The 19,508-nt window shown below is 39.8% G+C and overlaps 1 protein-coding gene across 1 annotated transcript in view; it reads right to left on the reverse strand.

Moving 5' to 3' along the window:
* Positions 1–19,508, reverse strand: part of LDAH (lipid droplet associated hydrolase) — a 156,385-nt gene that overhangs the window by 95,404 nt on the left and 41,473 nt on the right. The window contains exon 4 of the mRNA XM_007971353.3: positions 16,412–16,581. Within this exon, the coding sequence (XP_007969544.1) occupies positions 16,412–16,581 (170 nt within the window). The remainder of the gene's footprint in view (positions 1–16,411; positions 16,582–19,508) is intronic.

Consider the following 19,508-nt stretch of genomic DNA (forward strand, 5'->3'; position numbering starts at 1 on the left):
TCTATCTGAACTAAACAAAAGCCAAAAAGAGGCATTTCACAGAATGTTGTTCATCTGTTTCCACTCCCTTCCCTGTTATGTCTTCTCTGATAGTTACAGTCTGTCTACTGAGGCTCTATGAATGTGCTCTTCTATGAACAAGGCTTCAGTGTGGCCAGGTACAAGCGACATTTTTCAGACCTATATCCACCCAAATGCAAGGGAATTCACAAAAGTGTCACCTCTGCCTTAGCATGGGCCACTCTCTCATACCGCAGGGCCTGGGGCTCTCAATATCCTACCACTATTAACCTCTTGGTCAGATGAGATTTGAATATGGCCATACTTTCAAATAAGATCTGCTTCAACCTAGAATAGGATGAATGATGCTAATCCCAACCTGTGATTTTGTTAATACATCAAATAATAGTCACCAGGCAAGCTATCAAAAGGCACACTTATCAACAACCCAAATTATTTTTTTTTGAGGTGGGGAGAGAAGTAACGTTAATAAAAGAATTGCAAGGAAGGCCAAAAGTCTAGGTAATTGAATGGAGTAGGAAGAGTGGGTAAGATAGCATAAAAGCAGGGAAAAGTGGCAGGGGAAAAAGCTAGGCTAGCTGCTACTGCTACAAGGCTGATACTAACTTTGGGCCACTACTGGTCTTAGAGGTGGGTTTTCCTGCAAAGAAAACAAGGAGTTGATATTACCCTTTTACTTTCCTCTTGATTTGTCATCTATTGCTATGTAATAAATTACTAAAACTTTGCAGCTTAAAACAATACAAACTTGATATTGCACAGTTTCTGCACACCAGGAGTCCAGGCCTAGCTTAGCTGGGTTCTCTGCTTAGCATCTTACCAGGCTGCAATCAAGGTGTCAGCTAGGGCTGCAGTCTCATCTGAAGCTTGACTGGGGAAGGATACAAATCACTAAGGTTGTGGACAGGATTCAATTCTTTGTAGTATAGGATCAAGGATTTCAGATTTTTTGTTGGATGTTGGCTGAAGGCTGCTTTCAGCTTCTAGTGGCCCCTTGCAACTCCTTGCCATAGAGGCCGCTCAACATAGACAACCCACAACATGGCAGTTTGCTTTTAAAGACAGCATGGGAGAGAGACTTCTGCAAGACAGGCCCTACAATCTTAGGTATGTAAATCACATATACATAATCATGTGCTTCCTGTCTGTCACCTTTATCATATTTTGTTGGTCAGATGCAAGTCATCAGTCATATCCACTTATGAAGGGGATTACGTGTAGGAACAAACATTAGGAGGTGAGGATCATGGGGCACCACCCACCCTAAAGTCTGTCCACCACACCCCTAAGCTCTTTCCTTTCACATACAGCAGTATTTTGCACAAACATTTGTGCTGTCCAATTTAAGAAATCTTCAACTATTCTGAGATAATAATATTCTTCAATTCTATCTTATAGAAGCTGATTTAGTATTGCTCCTTTGGATGCATATAGCTGCTACCTCTTGCTGCTGATCTGTACTCTCTTTCACTGTCAAACAAGACAATTGTGTCCTTAAGGTCAATGCAGTGGTTAATCTATATGAACAGAAGAAGTCAGTGGCACTTATGAACCAAGTGAGGATTTTGCCAGCAGAAGCTGCTGATGTAACTTTCATATAGTTTAATTTAATTAAATGAAAAAAAATGGATGTCTTCCTTTTGGGATGTGTAAAACCCTATGCTAGAACTTGCAAGGATACAAAGAAGAGAATGAGCCAGCTCTTGCTCTTGTGGCTATAAAAAAAATTACACTTAAGTTACAAGCCACAACAGAAAAGCTAATAGGAGACAATATGACTGGCCCAAAAGTAGTAGAAGTTATATTCTAACAGAGCAATCAGCAAAGTTTTCATGCAGGCAGTGACATTTGGCTAATGACTTATTTGTTTTTTCATCTATTTATAAACTATCTTGTACTCAGAAGGACTTAAGAAGGTTGCTATTTAATACGGGCCTTGTAGGATAATTTGACTGAGCCCTAAGAAGGACTGCACTGAACTTGACAATATACAAAGCAAACATAATTAATACCTATTGGGTACAATGTTCACTATTTGGGTAACTGGTACACTAGAAGCCCAACCCCCCACCCTGCACCATTACATAATATACTCATGTAATAAACATACACATGTACCCTATGAATCTGAAATTAAATTAAATTAAAAAGAAAGATCTCTCCTGGAACAACTTTCTGCTATAAAGTAACATGAACAAATCACCTTAAAAGAGAAAAAAGAGAAAAATGCATGACCATTAAATGACTATTGTAGTGAATAAATATGTGCTATTACAGAAAATTCAAAAAGAAAAAATAGAAAAAAAAAACCACCCAAACTCACCACTTAAATACAACCACTAAATTCATTTTATAATTTTATTATCAAGCTTTTCCATGTGTGATTTTTATACAGTTGTATTCACATATTCTGTATGTATTCTGACATCCTTAATATTTTATAATGAACTTTTATGTATTATAATGTCTTTTGCAAATATAATTTTAATGGCTGTACATTCCATACTCTACCTAACCTTGCCTTTAAGGTTAGACATTAGGATGTTTCCAATTTTTTTGTTATAATAGATCATATTTTTGCACATGATTTTTTTCTATCTTTGTCTGTTTTCTTAATATACATTCCAAAGAAAAGAATTAGTAGGTTCAAAGGGTATGAATACTTTTTTTAATGGAAATTATTTTTTTCTGAGAATACATGGTCATTACAAAGAAAAGCAGAAACAATGTAGAGTTTTCACTCCAATACAACCTTTACCCCTAACCAACACAAAAAACTACTATAAGCCACCTGGTATTTACCTGTTCAAACTTTCTAAAAATGTATATCGAAGTATATACATACACAACACAACTTTTCTTTTAGATTATGTAATAGTAATAGTTAATTTTGATAACTGTTGAGGTTCATTAATCAAATCAACATTAGCAAATACTACCATACTCAATATAAACATCATTAAGTATACTACTATATACTAATTCATAAAACACTGTATCACACATTGTGGTAGGCACACACTTTTTGATATATTAGCTAGTTCTTCGGTGAATTATCTGTTCACATACTTTGCATCTTTATTTGAGAACTTGCTGTCCTCTTTATGAATTTCTACAAATAATTTATAGTAAGAAATTAACCTAGGCTAAAAGGATTAGCTAAAGGCCCACATACTACAGACTAGTGACTTCCATCACCAGGGTAATATTTTCAACACTTGTTACAATGGCACATAAACAACTACTTCAGTGCCCGAAGACAAAAATATAGACCATGGATTTGCTGAAATGCAGAGGGCTACTGCAAAGCGTCAGATTGAGAACTTACACACCAAAGAGCAGAGCTTCAGTCAACTTCCACTGACAGATCTGATACCATCTTATAACTTAAAAGATTTCAAAGAAATAAGAAAGAAATTTATAGTCCCATTCCAGTTTTGACCCTAATAATTCAAGGAAATGAGAAAATACATCTTGGTAGTGCTGTTACCCTGAACAAGCTGATATCAGCACGTTTACTCAAGGGAGTCTCTGTGCTTATGGACAACATCATAGGTGGAAAGAGCTAGAGCACATTAATACAGAAGACCTTTCCTTCAGAGAATTTGATTCGTATTCCTCCTGCTTCCAAAGGATATGAGAAGATAGAGCTGACATCACAGAAAGACCAAGGACAGATTGAATTGTCCACAGCGTTTCAATGCGTTCTGTTCCAAGCTTTTGGAAAGCTTAGGTAGGTGGTTCTCAAACTTAAGCATGTATCAGAATTACCTGCAGTGCTAGTTAAATGCTGGTTGGTGAGCCCCACCCCTTGGGAGTGAAGAGGGGCAAGAATTTGCTTGTCTAATTTGCTTGTCACAGGTGCTGTTGATACTACTTTGAGACATATTGGCTTATTCAAATTAGTGCCATGTCATCTATTGTATTTTACTTACAACTACAGTACTCCTGGGCCAAGAAGAGGTAGTGATAAAATGTGTTGGGCAGTAAATATATGGCTTTCTCTGGCTAGCAGCCACTTAACTTCATTTGCCCTACCTGTCATTTTAAACACATCTCACTTATTCCGAAGCTATTGGACATCTAAGAGGATGGGGGAAAATTTTGATATCTGAAAATATATCATGGGCACACAAATATTAAAATGGCTCAATATTTAAATCTGAAAAGTGTTCAGAAATTCTCAGATGAAATGCATTAGATAAAGTACTAAGTATTAACATGCATGAAGAATGTTCTATTATAAACCCCTGTTTTCACTTTCTTGCAGCTTTCCAAAAAATTAGCCCTTTGTGGTGAAATTTTCCATGCTTGGTTTCAGCCCAAAGGTGATTTTTTTTTTTTTGCAAAGTTTGAGAAAAACATATTAAGTCGTTTTTGAGTTATGAAAAGATGAAAAAAGCCCACACAATTTTTCCACTTTGAAAGCAATTTCAGGATTTAAAAAAATACGCAGATAACTAAAAATGGCTGAAGTTGAAAAGTTGAAACTGTCCATGTGTCTAGTTTTTAGCAAAGTATTCTGGGTAATTCAGAAAAGATAATGTGTGTGTGCGCACAGATATGCAGATACATATATATTTAAATGAATGCATAAGTGATTGAAAAATAGTATTTTGTCATCTACAATACAAACTTAGAGTAAGAGGCTTACTGTTTTCTGAAATGGAAAATCTTTCACAAATCAGAGTAATTAGGTGCTGATTGTCTAAGCCTGTGTTTGTCACACAGCAGGATTTATTAATGGGTCACACAGAGGTAATTGTCAAACTACTATGCACTATGTTTGCAGAATCCTCTAATTTCCTTCATACTCCTTCTGTTCCCAGCTCAATTCTAGGACTCTGATTTACTATCTTTTTGGTTGAATTTCTGCCCTTGGCCCAGGCCTCAACAGTCTCTTTATCTCCTATGCTCCAGAGCACTCACACATGCTGTCATCTCTCTCAGTTCTCTACGAACTCCTCCCAATGCATTCACCTGCTTCCTACTCACTCACTCACTCACTGTGTATTTGAAGAACTCAAATATTAAAAAAGCAAAAATAGAAATCTTAAGTTTAGGCCAAATAGTTTGGTCATCTGTGAAAGCAACTTAGTCTAACCATCTGTAATCATCACCTTTCTAATTAACTCACCTAGAAAACAGATAATGGGAAAGTTAGAAAACAGAATACAGAGTCCCAGCTCTGCTACTTTCTACTAGTTGACATATGGGTTGGATACATGACTCCTTGGCACTTCAGTCTCATCTTTAAGATGGGAAAAATCAGACTGTTAAAATACCTTGTTACATGTGAACATGTTTTATAAATTTCAAATGAATGTTAGGTATAATCACTGTTAGTAATGACAATAACATCTATTTTAAAAATTGAGCTAGACTTTTTCTAGACAGAAAAGGAGAATTAAATATGTAATATATGTTCCCCCTACACCCCAGAGAAGGGGGAAACCACTTTTGCAAAGACACAAATATTAAGAAAAATTCCATTTTCCAAGTTTTCAAGTATGGAGACTAAAAGACAAATGGAAGGAAACCTGTTTCAACAAAAGTTCCTATTTGTCTTTCACTTTCGACATCTTTCTGTGATTGGGCTGTTCCCTTCAGCATATGTTAAATTCTCCCCCACTTACAGGAAAAGAAGTTCCCTTGACCGGCTTCTTCCTTAAATTATCGTGTGTTCTTCTCCTTCACTGGCCAGTGGAATCACTATCCATTTCTCACTTAACTTCCTGCAACCACCTTGTCCATTATTTCACTAAAAAGTCTGTCTTCAAGGACATCAAGAACCTTTTACTCTAGAAGCCTGAAGCCTTCAACATTTGTTACATTCAACCCTGTTACCTTGTTTAAATTATCTACTGCTATATAACACAGCATCTCTAGACTTATGGTTTAAAATCACAATGATTTTGCTATCTCACAATTCTGTGGGTCAGGAATTCAAATAGGGCTCAGTTGGATGGTTCTTTTGCTCCATGTGGTGTGGGCTGGGGTCACTCATTTGGCTGCACTCAACGGTGGATGGGCTGGGCTGAGATGGGCTGGAAGGCCCTAGAAGGTTTCACTCAGGCCTGGTGCCTCATGATCCTCCTAGTTAGCTTGGGCTTTCTCTCAGCCTCGTGGTCTCAGGGCAGTCGACCTTCTTACACAGCAGCTGGCTTCTGAGAGGGAGGAAACAGAAGCTCCCAGTCCTCTTAAGGCCTGGACTTGAAGGTACCAGAAGTACATTACTTCCACCATATCTTATTGGTGAAAGTAAGTCACATGCTCGGCCTAAATTTAAAGGGGAAGGGAAACAGGTTTCATTTCTTGAAAGGAATGACAAAAAAATCTGTGGCCATCCGTAATCCTCCATGTATCTACCCCTTTCTTGACATTCTTGCTGTGTTCTTAGCTACTATGGTGTACTCTAGTCCAGATGAATGGTTTTCAAACTTTTTTTTTTTTTTTTTACCTTAACTCACAGTAAGATATACATTTGACATTGTAATCTATGTTATCAACACACATACAAAGTGAAACAAAAGTTTCATAATACATGCCTTTACTGCAATACATTTTTATTCTATTCTATTTTACTCTATTTTATTATACATTGTTTAAAAACACTGTTTTTTTTTTAAATTAATTTATTATTATTAAACTTCAAGTTGTAGGGTACATGTGCACAACGTGCAGGTTTGCTACATATGTATACTTGTGCCATGTTGGTGTGCTGCACCCATCAACTCGTCATTTACATCAGGTATAACTCCCAATGCAATCCCTCCCCCCTCCCCCCTCCCCATGATAGGCCCCGGTGTGTGATGTTCCCCTTCCCGAGTCCAAGTGATCTCATTGTTCAGTTCCCGCCTATGAGTGAGAACATGCGGTGTTTGGTTTTCTGTTCTTGTGATAGTTTGCTGAGAATGATGGTTTCCAGCTGCATCCATGTCCCTACAAAGGACACAAACTCATCCTTTTTTATGGCTGCATAGTATTCCATGGTACTGGATCCTTTCCTTACTCCTTATACGAAAATTAATTCAAGATGGATTAGAGACTTAAATGTTAGACCTAATACCATAAAAATCCTAGAGGAAAACCTAGGTAGTACCATTCAGGACATAGGCATGGGCAAAGACTTCATGTCTAAAACACCAAAAGCAACAGCAGCAAAAGCCAAAATTGACAAATGGGATCTCATTAAACTAAAGAGCTTCTGCACAGCAAAAGAAACTACCATCAGAGTGAACAGGCAACCTACAGAATGGGAGAAAATTTTTGCAATCTACTCATCTGACAAAGGGCTAATATCCAGAACCTACAAAGAACTCAAACAAATTTACAAGAAAAAAACAAACAACCCCATCCAAAAGTGGGCAAAGGATATGAACAGACATTTCTCAAAAGAAGACATTCATACAGCCAACAGACACATGAAAAAATGCTCATCATCACTGGCCATCAGAGAAATGCAAATCAAAACCACAATGAGATACCATCTCACACCAGTTAGAATGGCGATCATTCAAAAGTCAGGAAACAACAGGTGCTGGAGAGGATGTGGAGAAATAGGAACACTTTTACACTGTTGGTGGCATTGTAAACTAGTTCAACCATTATGGAAAACAGTATGGCGATTCCTCAAGGATCTAGAATTAGATGTACCATATGACCCAGCCATCCCATTACTAGGTATATACCCAAAGGATTATAAATTATGCTGCTATAAAGACACATGCACACGTATGTTTATTGCAGCACTATTCACAATAGCAAAGACTTGGAATCAACCCAAATGTCCATCAGTGACAGATTGGATTAAGAAAATGTGGCACAAAAACACTGTTTTATCGGTCACAAACATATGTTTCCATTCTCTGGGGAGGACTGTACTTCACAGCCTTATTGATGGCTGACTTGGTCATATGATTTGCTCTGTCCAATAAAATCTGAGGAGTGAAAATATTCACTTCCAGGCAGAGGTTTTAAAATGTAGGTATGGTTCACTATTCACTTTATATCCTCTGCCATGGGACTTGAATATTCCAGATAGAGGCTACTCTATCAATCTGGATTCTGGAGAAAGCTTGCATAGACAGATCTTCATAGGGGCAGCCTACTCTCAAAGGATTTGTATCATGAACAAGAAACAAACCTTTGTTGTTAAAAGCCACTGACATTGTGTTATTGTAGCACAGTCTACTCTCTCTTGACTGATCCACTGGTTGCAACCCACTGAAGTGATTTTGGGATCCATTAATGGATTGCAGCCAATAGTTTGGAAAATTATTATATCTTCTGCCTCTTTCTGTGACTTCCACCTCTTCCTCCTCCTGATGGCAGCAGCGGGCTGTCCACAGTGGGGAGGCATGGGCGGTGGCAGCAGGAGTGGCTACAGGAGCAGCAATGGCAGTGGTGGGTCCCCTGTGCTCCATGTCCCTGAGGCAGCTGACTGTGACGCCTGCTTTGGGGACTGGCCAGCAGCGCAGGGTTCCTGCGCCTCACGAGGGGGCTCTGCACAGGGCCGCCCAGGGTTCTGTCACCGGGGTCTGCCCTGCATCAGGGTGACCATCAGGCCTGACACTCCTGGTAGCCAGGCCAGGGCCTGCAATTCACTCCTGGAGGTGCGCACTGGGCAGGGCCACAATCTGGGCAAGGGGGAGCTCCTGACTGCCCCTGAATACCAGGGTCACTGGGGGACCTCATGGAGATGTTGCCCCTACCCTGACACCGGCCTAGGCCCAGCAAGTACCTAGAGCCCCTGCCCCAAGCTGTGTGGGGGTGCAGCTGGGCTTCATGCTTCACGGAGTCACGAGAGCCAGAAGCAGGCAGCAGCCCAAGTAAGAGCTGTGGATCCATGCCTCTCTGTGCCCTTGGGGGCCTGGGAAGGCCCCCTTCCTGGCCCTTGAAGGCTTGGAGAGGCCTGCTCCCATGCCCTGGCCTCTCCCTGCTCCTGGCGCCCGCTCTGATCTTGGAGTAGGGTTGGGGCCAAGCCTGGGCACTGTCACAGCCCAGCTGGGTGTGCGCACACTTGAGGCAGCACTGACATGCCAGCTCCCTGCCACCTCAGCCCCCTCTGGATTTTGGGTGCTGACAAGCATGAGGGGAAATTGAGGAGGGGTGTTGAGGGTGGCTCAGCACTGGCCTGCAGGTGCCCCTTGGCACAAGAAACTTGGGTGCCATAGATGCTGGCAGGAGGCAGATGGGCCACTGGGCAGAAGGGGGAGGGTCTCTGGTAAGGCCCCACCTGCAGGTCAGGGAGGGTCTGAAGGCTAGAGGCCAGGCTGCCAGTCCCATGGACCAGAGTAGGGGACTTGTGGTGCCCTTTCTGGGCCTACCCATGGCTGCCCATGGACCAATCAGTGGGCACTTCCTCCTCTCTGAGGCCTGTAAAAGCCCTGGGCTCAGCCAGAGCAGAGGACAGAGAGACAATGGGACGACCTGCTGCAGAATGGAGCTACTATCTCTACCAAGAGATTCAGACAAAGGGATGACCTACCTGCACAGAGGAGCCACCTACTATGGGGCCTCTTCTCTGCTCAGAGCTGCAGGATGGGATGACCAGCTGCAGAGAGGAGCTACCCTTTCTGCTGATAGCTAAACACTTGTCAGGACGACCAGCTGCAGAGAGGAGCTACCCTCTCTGCTAGGAGCTGAACGCTCATTGGGCTACATAGAAGAGCTGTCCACTGTGGGTCTTCTCTGAGCTGTTTTATTGCTCAATAAAGCTCCTCTCTGTCTTGCTCACCCTCTGCTTGTCTGCACACCTCATTCTTCCTTGTTGCAGGACAAGAACTCGGGACCTGAAGAGTGGCGAGGCTAAAAGAGCTGCTGTAACACAAACAGAGCCGAAACATGCCCCCTGCTCTCCATGTTGCGAGTGAAGAGGAGAGAAAATCTGCAGCACTTCAGGGAGCCCAGACCTGCGAGCTCCCTGAGCCAGAGCTGTGACTCCCTCTTTGGGGCCCTGTGGTTCCTGGCATCTCTAAGCTTCTGGGTGCCACTGCATTCCCTGGTGCCACCGGGGAAGCTGCTTACAGTGTGCCTGGTCCAGCTGTGGTCTCACAGAGAGCTGGCACCCATGCTGGCACCTGAAGCTGCCTGCCCCATGGCAGCAGCCAGCATAACTGACTGTGCAGTGGCCAGACCCCACACTCGCTCACACACCCCTCATCACTCCACGCCTGACTCTATTCTCCCTTGGAGGCATAGGATCCAGGCCGGCAGCATGAGCTGAGCATAGCCTGTCAGGCAGAGTGGGTGGAACGAGCCCAGTGAGCCCGAGCAAAACTCAGGCAAAGGTGCCACCAACCACAAGTTTCTAGCCAGAACAGCAACACCCCAAAAATCCTGTAACACTCCTTTATGGCAAATGAAGTCATTCCGCCAATATACATCTATGACCTCTCTCTTTTCTCAGCAATCTCCCTGAGCGATTTTATCTCTTACACTCTCTTTATTATTTCTTACTTGGACTAGTAAACTTTCCTGTCACCTGGATGTTCACTTTTTATACTGCACTTTTTCTCTCTCCATCTCATTTTCCTTTTCCCTGAGAGATTGTTTACCTGATGCATGACTGCTATCATCAGAGATCCTTCAGTGGCTTTCTGCCGTCCAGAAAATGAGTCCACACTCCCTAGCCCAGCTTTTTGTCCACCTCTATCAATCTCATGTCTGACTGATCCCTCCAGGCACACTCTGCTGCAACCCAGTCACACCACCCACTGCCCTCTCCCTGTGCCCAGTGATGAAAACCATTTCTCTTCATGCTGTCTCCCTTGCCTAGAATGCACAGTACCCCCTAGTCACCATATCAAATCCTCTACTTCCAGATACAACTCATCCTTCAGTGGCCCTGAAGCTCGTCCAGGAAGCTTTTTCTGAGCTTCCCAGGTAGAAGACACCTCTCTCCACAAAACATTCAGAGCCTTACAGTACTGCCTCATTTTGCCTTCCATGTCTTGTCACTTGAATCTAGGGACAGGATTCTGACAAAATTTACTATGACAAATGAGTTATTTCTTATTCTTCTCCCTCCCTCCCGATTATCTCAACTGTTAAACACAGCTGACTGACATTATATGAATGCGTCTTACAAGCATGTCTTACTTTGACAGCAGACATGAAAGCTCAGCAGAATAGTGTAAGTAAACCACAGTTTCAATAATCTCATTGTTGGAGAATACTGAAGCTATTTTTTCCTTAGTATGGATGAGGTATATTCCTGAATCAAAACATACATGATCTAACAAGCTATTCTAATTCTCCTAGTAAACTTTTGCAAGTTTCTCAGCTATAATTATATGTTGAGTCTCTAAAAGTTTGAGTATTTAAAATGCCCCAAAACATTCTTTTTGAGGATCTCAAAAGAAGAGAAAAAACAGCTGAGTGATAACAATGCCCACACATTTAATGCTGTCAGTTTTACTCCTTTATCTATTTAGGACCTGTTCATTCCTACTGAAAAAAAATGATAATGTAGTTATTGGTTTTCTCTGCCTATAGCAAATTAGTAGCAATAAATTAGAAGTAGGGAAGAGAAGAGGTACTTAACACTGAGCGAGGAGACAGAAAAACTAACATAGACATACATGAAACATTTTTTTTTTAATGAAAAAGCACTATCACCTAAGAAATTTCAGGACACAGGCACATTCTTTTTGATTACATTTTATTCTAGTATAACACTATCAAAATAATAGTGTTATTACCACTGCCCTTAAATCACTAAGAAAAAAATTCCTCTATACTCAATATGCATTGCTGAAGAAGGCAGATAAGTAAGTAATATACTTTAGACAAATTTTTATCCTGTTGGATAAAATAGTCTGGTACTTAAGAGAATGAGTTCAAGTAATCTGGAAATTTCATTCAGAGAGAAGACAGTTTTGCCAACTAGACAGACAAAGGAAACTCTATGTTATTGTGCACAGGAAGGCCAAATAATATAAAAAATTAAGTTTGTGAAGGATCTGATATCCCTGGAAGAGGAGAACATGTTATCATTAAAGGTTATATAAATTCTTAGAGGAAAATTAAAGTTATATTAATTGATGTTCACCCCAAGACTCAGTGAAGAATCAAGGGCTTTCAACTCAACTCCCAAACTTGAACTTTATGAAAAAGATTTACTGGCAAAATCAGGTGACACATTTTTAACATATAGACGGTTGATAAGAGAAAGAAGATTCTAGATAGTGGAGATAAAATTACTACTTTTTTGCTTCTGATTATTCTCCCCCTACGGCAACACACAATCCTGAAATTGCTAGAGCATGTATGGGGTTTCCTACTCCTGGAGCACCAACACAATGAGTCACACAAACCTAGCAGTTGTGTACAGTGCAGGGCACACTGTAATAGCTATAGTCTCTGCTATCATCCATAGGTTGGAGGAGCCATCAATACCTTCTTGGATTCTTTTTATACTCACAGCTAATATCAGTATGCTCCACCCCAGATTCAGGCAGAGCCAAGGCTGAATCCTGGCAAGGGACCTTTCTCTCACTTCCCATTGATAAAATGAAAGATGGGGCCAGATTGTCTCTAAAGCCTATCTCAGTTCTAAGATCCTATGAACCTAAAAACAATTATTGTTTATTATTTTAAGTCATGATAGCTACGATTTAACAGTCTTCCAATTACCTATTTGCTCAAATTTCTCTTTAAATTCCCTATACTGAGCATTACTTTAAAAATATATGAAGAATATCTCTAATTCTATGCGTGGAATTTGTTTAAACAAATAATTTTAAACACCAGATTTTTTTAAAGCGGCAACTTTTTTTTAGTATATTAAAATACAGGTCAGACAATGTATCTGACATATACAATAAGTCTCTTAAAATGATTTAAGACCAAGTTGCCTATAATTAGTTACGAAAATATTGCAAAGAGCTGAACCAAAATAAAACTAAATAAGCCAGCTAGCTACTAAACTACACATATGTCCTCAAAATCTTACGAGAGTCAAATATTCCAGTAAAAAATAACAGAAGAGATGGAAACACAAGTTTCTTATTATCACACTTCATATGTTATAAAACATAATAGCTAACTTATTTTTGGCAAAATGATTAAGGATTGTAACATTCTGGCTTACACAAACATATTTGTCAAATGCATCTCAAATGGAGCATGTCATGCTAACTTCAGGCATGCAGCACTGCAGTGTCTTAGAGTAGCCCAGAGACACTGAAATTTCAACACTTTGGCAGGGATCACACCACCAATATTCACTGACCCAGGTGTTTAATGGGGGCTGGGGATGGGGTAGGGAATTTCAACAATGTAGTTAATTGAAACCAGATAAAGCTTCTGAATAATAATTTAAAAATCATACAGATGTTCACTGCCCCTCCCACCCCACAAAAGAGGTGACCTTTTGGACAATTTATTGCACACATTATTTTCTAGCCTACGCCCTTTTTAAGAAGATAAAACACTGCTTCACATGTCTTTCTGAAAACTCTATAATCAGTTTGAGTTATGTCTCCACAAATAAAGTAGGTTAAGCTCACGTTTCATCTTTGTTTCCCCTTTTCACCACTATTCCTGCAAAAGCAAGGACACCTGAAGGCAGGACAATAATTAGAAAGTTACGACGCTGAACAAGCTATAAGAAAGCGCACTAAATTTGAGATGCATTCTACTTCTTTCCCAACAGACATTGTGAATACGAGCCCAAAAAGAGAGAAGGGTTCAAGACAACGTGATGAACAATCGTTCTCAAATACACAAAAGAGAAACGACACATCACATGCAGAATAGATCCGGAGAAAACACAAAAACCATAACAGATATGTGATTAAGTTAATAATAGCCTGTGATGAGCTCTGAAATGAATATTTTCTTGCCTATGTTTACAGAACAGTAATGCTATTATTTCAAATATGCAAGTATCCCTTTTAATGTTTTTAAAGTGTTTAAGACACCCGGAACAACTAACAACAAATAATTATATTTCATGTCAGTTTGCTACATTTTATTTGACAGGTCCAAGTCACTGCCTATACTAGTAAATAAATGCAGTAATTTAATTTATGTACATCCTATGTCCATGTGCTTGACTGCACAACACACAAGTGAAATCCTAATTTTAGAGTGGTGGGGTATGCAGCTCTGACACAGCTCCCAATGACCTTCACCTCCTAGTATTCATGCCCTTGTGTAATTATCTCCCCTTGAGTGTGGGCTAGATGTAGTAACTTGATTCTAACAAGAATACAGGAAACGTGATGGGATGTCACTTTGTAACTGGGTTACAGCCTGTGACTTTCATCTGCTAGCAGCCTGTCTCCCTGGCTCTTCTTCCAGGCATGCTCTAATGAAGTAAGCTAGACAGGCCGACATGTTAGAGAAGGTGGCCTCTACCCAACTGCCACCACTGAATGAAGGCCCTCTGTCTAACAACACTCAAGGAAAGGGATCCTGTCAAAAACTATATGAGTGAGCCTGGATGCAGATCCATCTCAACTAAAGCCTTCAGATAAGACTGCAGCCCTGGAAGACATGTTGGTTAAAATCTTGGCAGAGACCCTGAAGCAGAGAACCCAGCTAAGCTGTGGCCAGACTTCTGACCAGAAACTATGAGTGAAGAAATGTATATTGTTTTACACTGCTAAGTTTTGGGGCAATTTGATACACAGCAGTAGACACCTAATACAATAGTTAACCTAATGACTGAGACAATGACTAGAGTTATTTCCCTAATAATAATAATAGCTAATACTTATTTGGAACTTTAAAGTTCCAGATATCATTCTTGATGCTTTATATAATTCCTCACAAAAATCCTTTGAAGAACATATTATTATACCCATTTTATAAATGAGGAAACTGAGGTTGAGACTCAAAACTGAAGCAGAGACTTAATAACTTGTCTAAGATCAGACAGACTAAAAAAAAAAATGACAATAAATATTGGAACCTAGGTGTCCTGGTTCTAGAGCCAGAACTCACAGCAACTGAACAAGCAGAACCACTAAGAGGCAGGGCTGGACACCATAAAGATGGCAACCACATGAGACAGTATGAGAGGAGACTTCAAAGGCACAAAAGACGTTAGAAGCTGTGCAAAATGCTAAAAGCAAGAATAAAGTCTGCATTCTGATTAAGACACCTTATTTAGGGGAAAAAGAAACCAACACAGTAGACAGTAATACAGAGAACAGAGTACAATCTTGAATTTATTGAATTCACACTTAGAAATGAAAAACACATTTTCTTATACCCAATAATAATTTAAAACCTCCATTTATTATTAAAAACCATAGCAAGGGAGGCTATAGTTGTACATTTCCCAAGGGCAATTATGAGTAAGAAGTAAGCAGGTGAAGCTGGTGAGAAAAGGAGCGAGTGCTTAGTGAGCTCTGAGACCCCACTGAAGATATTTTATCCCATGGAGTGAGAAACAGTCAAAATCCTAGCACAAAGTGGCCATGAAGCGATCATGTCCTATCTTGGCTTCAGATTACTAGGTTTATCAGCACTCCATGCTCCCACACCCCCTGAACTTAAACAAGACAGCAGGTATCACATCTATTGGTTAGACTGTCTCCTCAAGCAGACTCCAGGCTCTCCTACTTCAAAGACTGTCTTACTCACTGGGATGTCCTCAAAACATAGCACAGGATCTGACACATGGAAAGGGCTTAATATATGTTTGTTGAATAAAGAAGAAATGAATTATCTTGTGAATTGCATCCATTCAGTGAGTTATTTCAATGGTATATGTCAGTGGAAGTACAATGTTTTGTTTGGTTTTATATCTGTTATAGTTCACTTGCTTTCCTGGGCACTTTAAATAGGTCTTTATGTCTCTAGCACCTCACTTAATATCTGGCACATAGTGGTACCCAATAAATATTTGCGAGTATTTGTGAGTATGTGTCTCAAAAAGGCCACCAAGATACAGAACAGGTAAGGATCTGGACTTATGACTTAATAAAGATGTAGTGCTCCATAAAGACAGCGTCTGCCTATCAGTGATGATGATGACACATTTCTTCCTTCTGAAAAAGGCAAGAATATTTACAAAATACCTTCCCACAAAAGACAGATTCTTGTCTAGGTCTTACCTAGTGACTACTCTTAAATATTTCTTTATAAAAAACAGCAAATAATGTGTAACATAAGAACTCCAGATAACCCTAGATTCAAAGGCATTCTTTCAGAAACTTCCTATCTCCCTCAGCATTATTCTTTGAAACATTATGAACACACATTCACATAAGTCCATCATAATATGGAGATAAGGATAAAGGCAGCAAGCACATATCCCTCTCTCTGTTCTATTTATCAACCGAACAAGAGACAAAAGAACATAGGAAACGTGAGGAGGATTTGTGCAGGCCCACAGTCCAGCACCCACAGTCACCTCTGGAGATGTACTTACCAGGAGCTCAGGGACTCGCTTCAGCATCTGAAGAGTGAAATAGCTGCCTATCGAATGGCCAATGAGCACAAGTTTCATGTCCTTTGGCACATGAGTTCTCAGGAAAGCTAGTTTGTGCTCTATTTGTCCATTAAGTCCATAGATGTCCTTAATTTCTTGAGTATTTGAATCTAAAAGCAAATTATGAGCATGTTTTCATTCAGTAAGTAAAAGTAATCACTGAAAAATGATCAAGAAAAAGATAACAATCATGATAAAAAGCAGTTACCATTTATCAAAGCCTACAGTGTGCCAGTGATAATATTAGGCATTCATTATATTAACCAATTTTCACAACAATTTTGGGAAAGAAACATTATAACCTTCACCTGATAGGTGAAAATCCCAGTGCTCATAGATATTAGGTGACAGATTAACAGTCACAGACTTATTAAGTGGGAGAGGTGAGATTCAAATTCAGGTCTCCAAATCCTCAGAGCCCATGAACTTTCAATAATTCCGTGTATTACTGTTAGCTTAGGCCAGTGGTTCTCAAACTTGAGCATACATCAGAATCCCCTTGAAGTCTTGTTAAAACATATGGCTGGGCTCCACACCCCAGGGTTTCTGTTTCAGCAGGTCTAGGCTGGGGCCTGAGAAGCTGCATTTCCAAGTTTCCAGAGGATGTTGATGCACTAGGTCCCAGCACCACACATTGAGTACCAGCTGCTTAGGCTAATTTATATTACTAACAGACAACTAAGAAAGTCCATGATATGACTTAATTATTTTAGATAATCTTTATTTATTTAAGGAATCCAGATGGAAAAACTTAAGTAGAAATGTTAAAAACTGTCCCCCTTTTTTTTTCTTTTATGCTTTAAGTTCTAGGGTACATGTGCACAACGTGCAGGTTTGTTACATATGTACACATGTGCCATGTTGGTGTGCTGCACCCATTAACTCATCATTTACATTAGGTATATCTCCTAATGCTATCCCTACCCCGTCCCCCCTCCCCACAATAGGACCCAGTGTGTGATGATCCCCTTCCTGTGTCCAAGTGATCTCATTGTTCAATTCCCACCTATGAGTGAGAACATGCGGTATTTGGTGTTCTGTTCTGGCAATAGTTTGCTGAGAATGATGGTTTCCAGCTGCATCCATGTCCCTACAAAGGACACGAACTCATCCTTTTTTATGGCTGCATAGTATTCCACGGTGTATATGTGCCACATTTTCTTAATCCAGTCTGTCACTGATGGACATTTGGGTTGATTCCAAGTCTTTGCTACTGTGAATAGTGCCGCAATAAACATACGTGTGCATGTGTCTTTATAGCAGCATGACTTATAATCCTTTGGGTATATCCCCAGTAATGGGATGGCTGGGTCAAATGGAAAACTGTCCCTTTTAAATAACCAGCACAGTCCTGACCTGAAATATACTCCCTCTCTGTCACAAATGAACTACTTTTCTAGGTTCTTCAAGACCTAATTAAAACTTTACCTAGCTAATCCTCAAGAAAAATTAATGAGCTCTCTTCTGTGCTTAATCAGTACCTCTTTTATTATAGCACTTTATCAAACTTGCATATTGTCTGTTTGTATGTTTATTTCCTCTCTTAGGCTGTGAGTTCCTTGAAGGCAAGGTCCATCTTTTCATCTGTGTCCTGTGACTAGTACACAGCAAATGTTATTGTTGAATGAAAATTGGAACTGACTAGATGATCTCTGAGGATGCTGGCCGCTCTAATATTCTATGAGTAGAATAGGTTTTCCCTATGAACATATATGTAACCCAATGACAGGGTGTAATATTTCAAAATATCATAAGACAGTCAACTGCTTCCTAAAATTTGAATGACTGAACACTGAATTTCTTGCTCTTATGACTTGCAAGGCATTGCGGGGAATTATAATCGGTATGGTTCATTCAAAAGGCACCCCAAACTCAGAAAAACTACTCTTCTGTTTTGTTTGTACAGGTTTTTGTTTGTTTGTTTTTAGTGCTTATCTCCCCTTTTAGTCTAAGTCCTGTTTATCCTACAAACCTGAAACAAGCATTATCTCCTCTGAGAGACCTTTTTATGATTCATTATGTGAGGAGTAAAGTGGCTGTCTTTTCAGTTTCCAGAACATCCCTGTTTATTTATCTCCCTATACTACTCCTAATTCACTCTTAGTTTACAATTCAGGTCTTGCTTAGCACTGCTCCCCAAAGTCCAGCATACAGTTATTGAAAAGCTTTTTCTTGACTCAATGAGGCTTACTTCCCTATTTCCATAGTACTATTAATCTCCCAGGTAAAACATGTTATGCTCTCACTCTTTTCCCCAGGTCAGCTTACAATTCATTCTCTACTTAACAAGAAAGTTAAGCATGAAACAGAACTGGGAAGACAGAGAATCTGGAACCTGACTTTGGTAGGACTTCTAATGGCTCCAAATCCACCTTTTTATGCATGAAATATTATATTTAGGTTTGAATAGTTCATACCCTGCTTCTCTAATCACTCTACCCAAAAGTGATCATATCATTCTTTCATATGAAAACACCACAATAATATTAATATTTGCATCCCAAGTTCTTTTTCAAAATATGCAGCATTTGGAAATATCCAAGTTTTCCTTTTGTTGGGACAGTAGGTGCAGTACAAAGATAAACAGGCTCCGGAGATGAGATAAATCTGGGTTTAAATATCAGCTCAGCATCTCCCTAACTGTGTGACTTGAGCAAATCCTTTAACCTAGGCTTCAGTTTCCTCATACACAAAATAGAGATAATAATGCTAGCTTCCAATGGCTGTTGTTTAAGTGCCTGGCATAAACAGATAAATAAAAGCTATGACTGCCATCATTTCAATTCCTGTTATTTAAGTCCTCCTTCAAATAATACCAAGAACATTTACATGGTTAGAGTAAAGAGAAAGAAAATGAATTAAATATTCTAAAATTTCATTGACATCATAAATAAGGTCCTAAAACATTGTATTTCAGATAAACTTTAAAGGACATTATTAATCAGAATATTTCAGAGGTAGATCTGGCTTTACCTCTGGGAACTACTCAGTAGATTTTCAAGAAGAACACACTACGAGTTAGTGTTTACCGAAGTGG

Source organism: Chlorocebus sabaeus, chromosome 14 (assembly GCF_047675955.1).
Source record: "Chlorocebus sabaeus isolate Y175 chromosome 14, mChlSab1.0.hap1, whole genome shotgun sequence".
In the NCBI taxonomy this organism is placed as follows: Eukaryota; Metazoa; Chordata; class Mammalia; order Primates; family Cercopithecidae; genus Chlorocebus; species Chlorocebus sabaeus.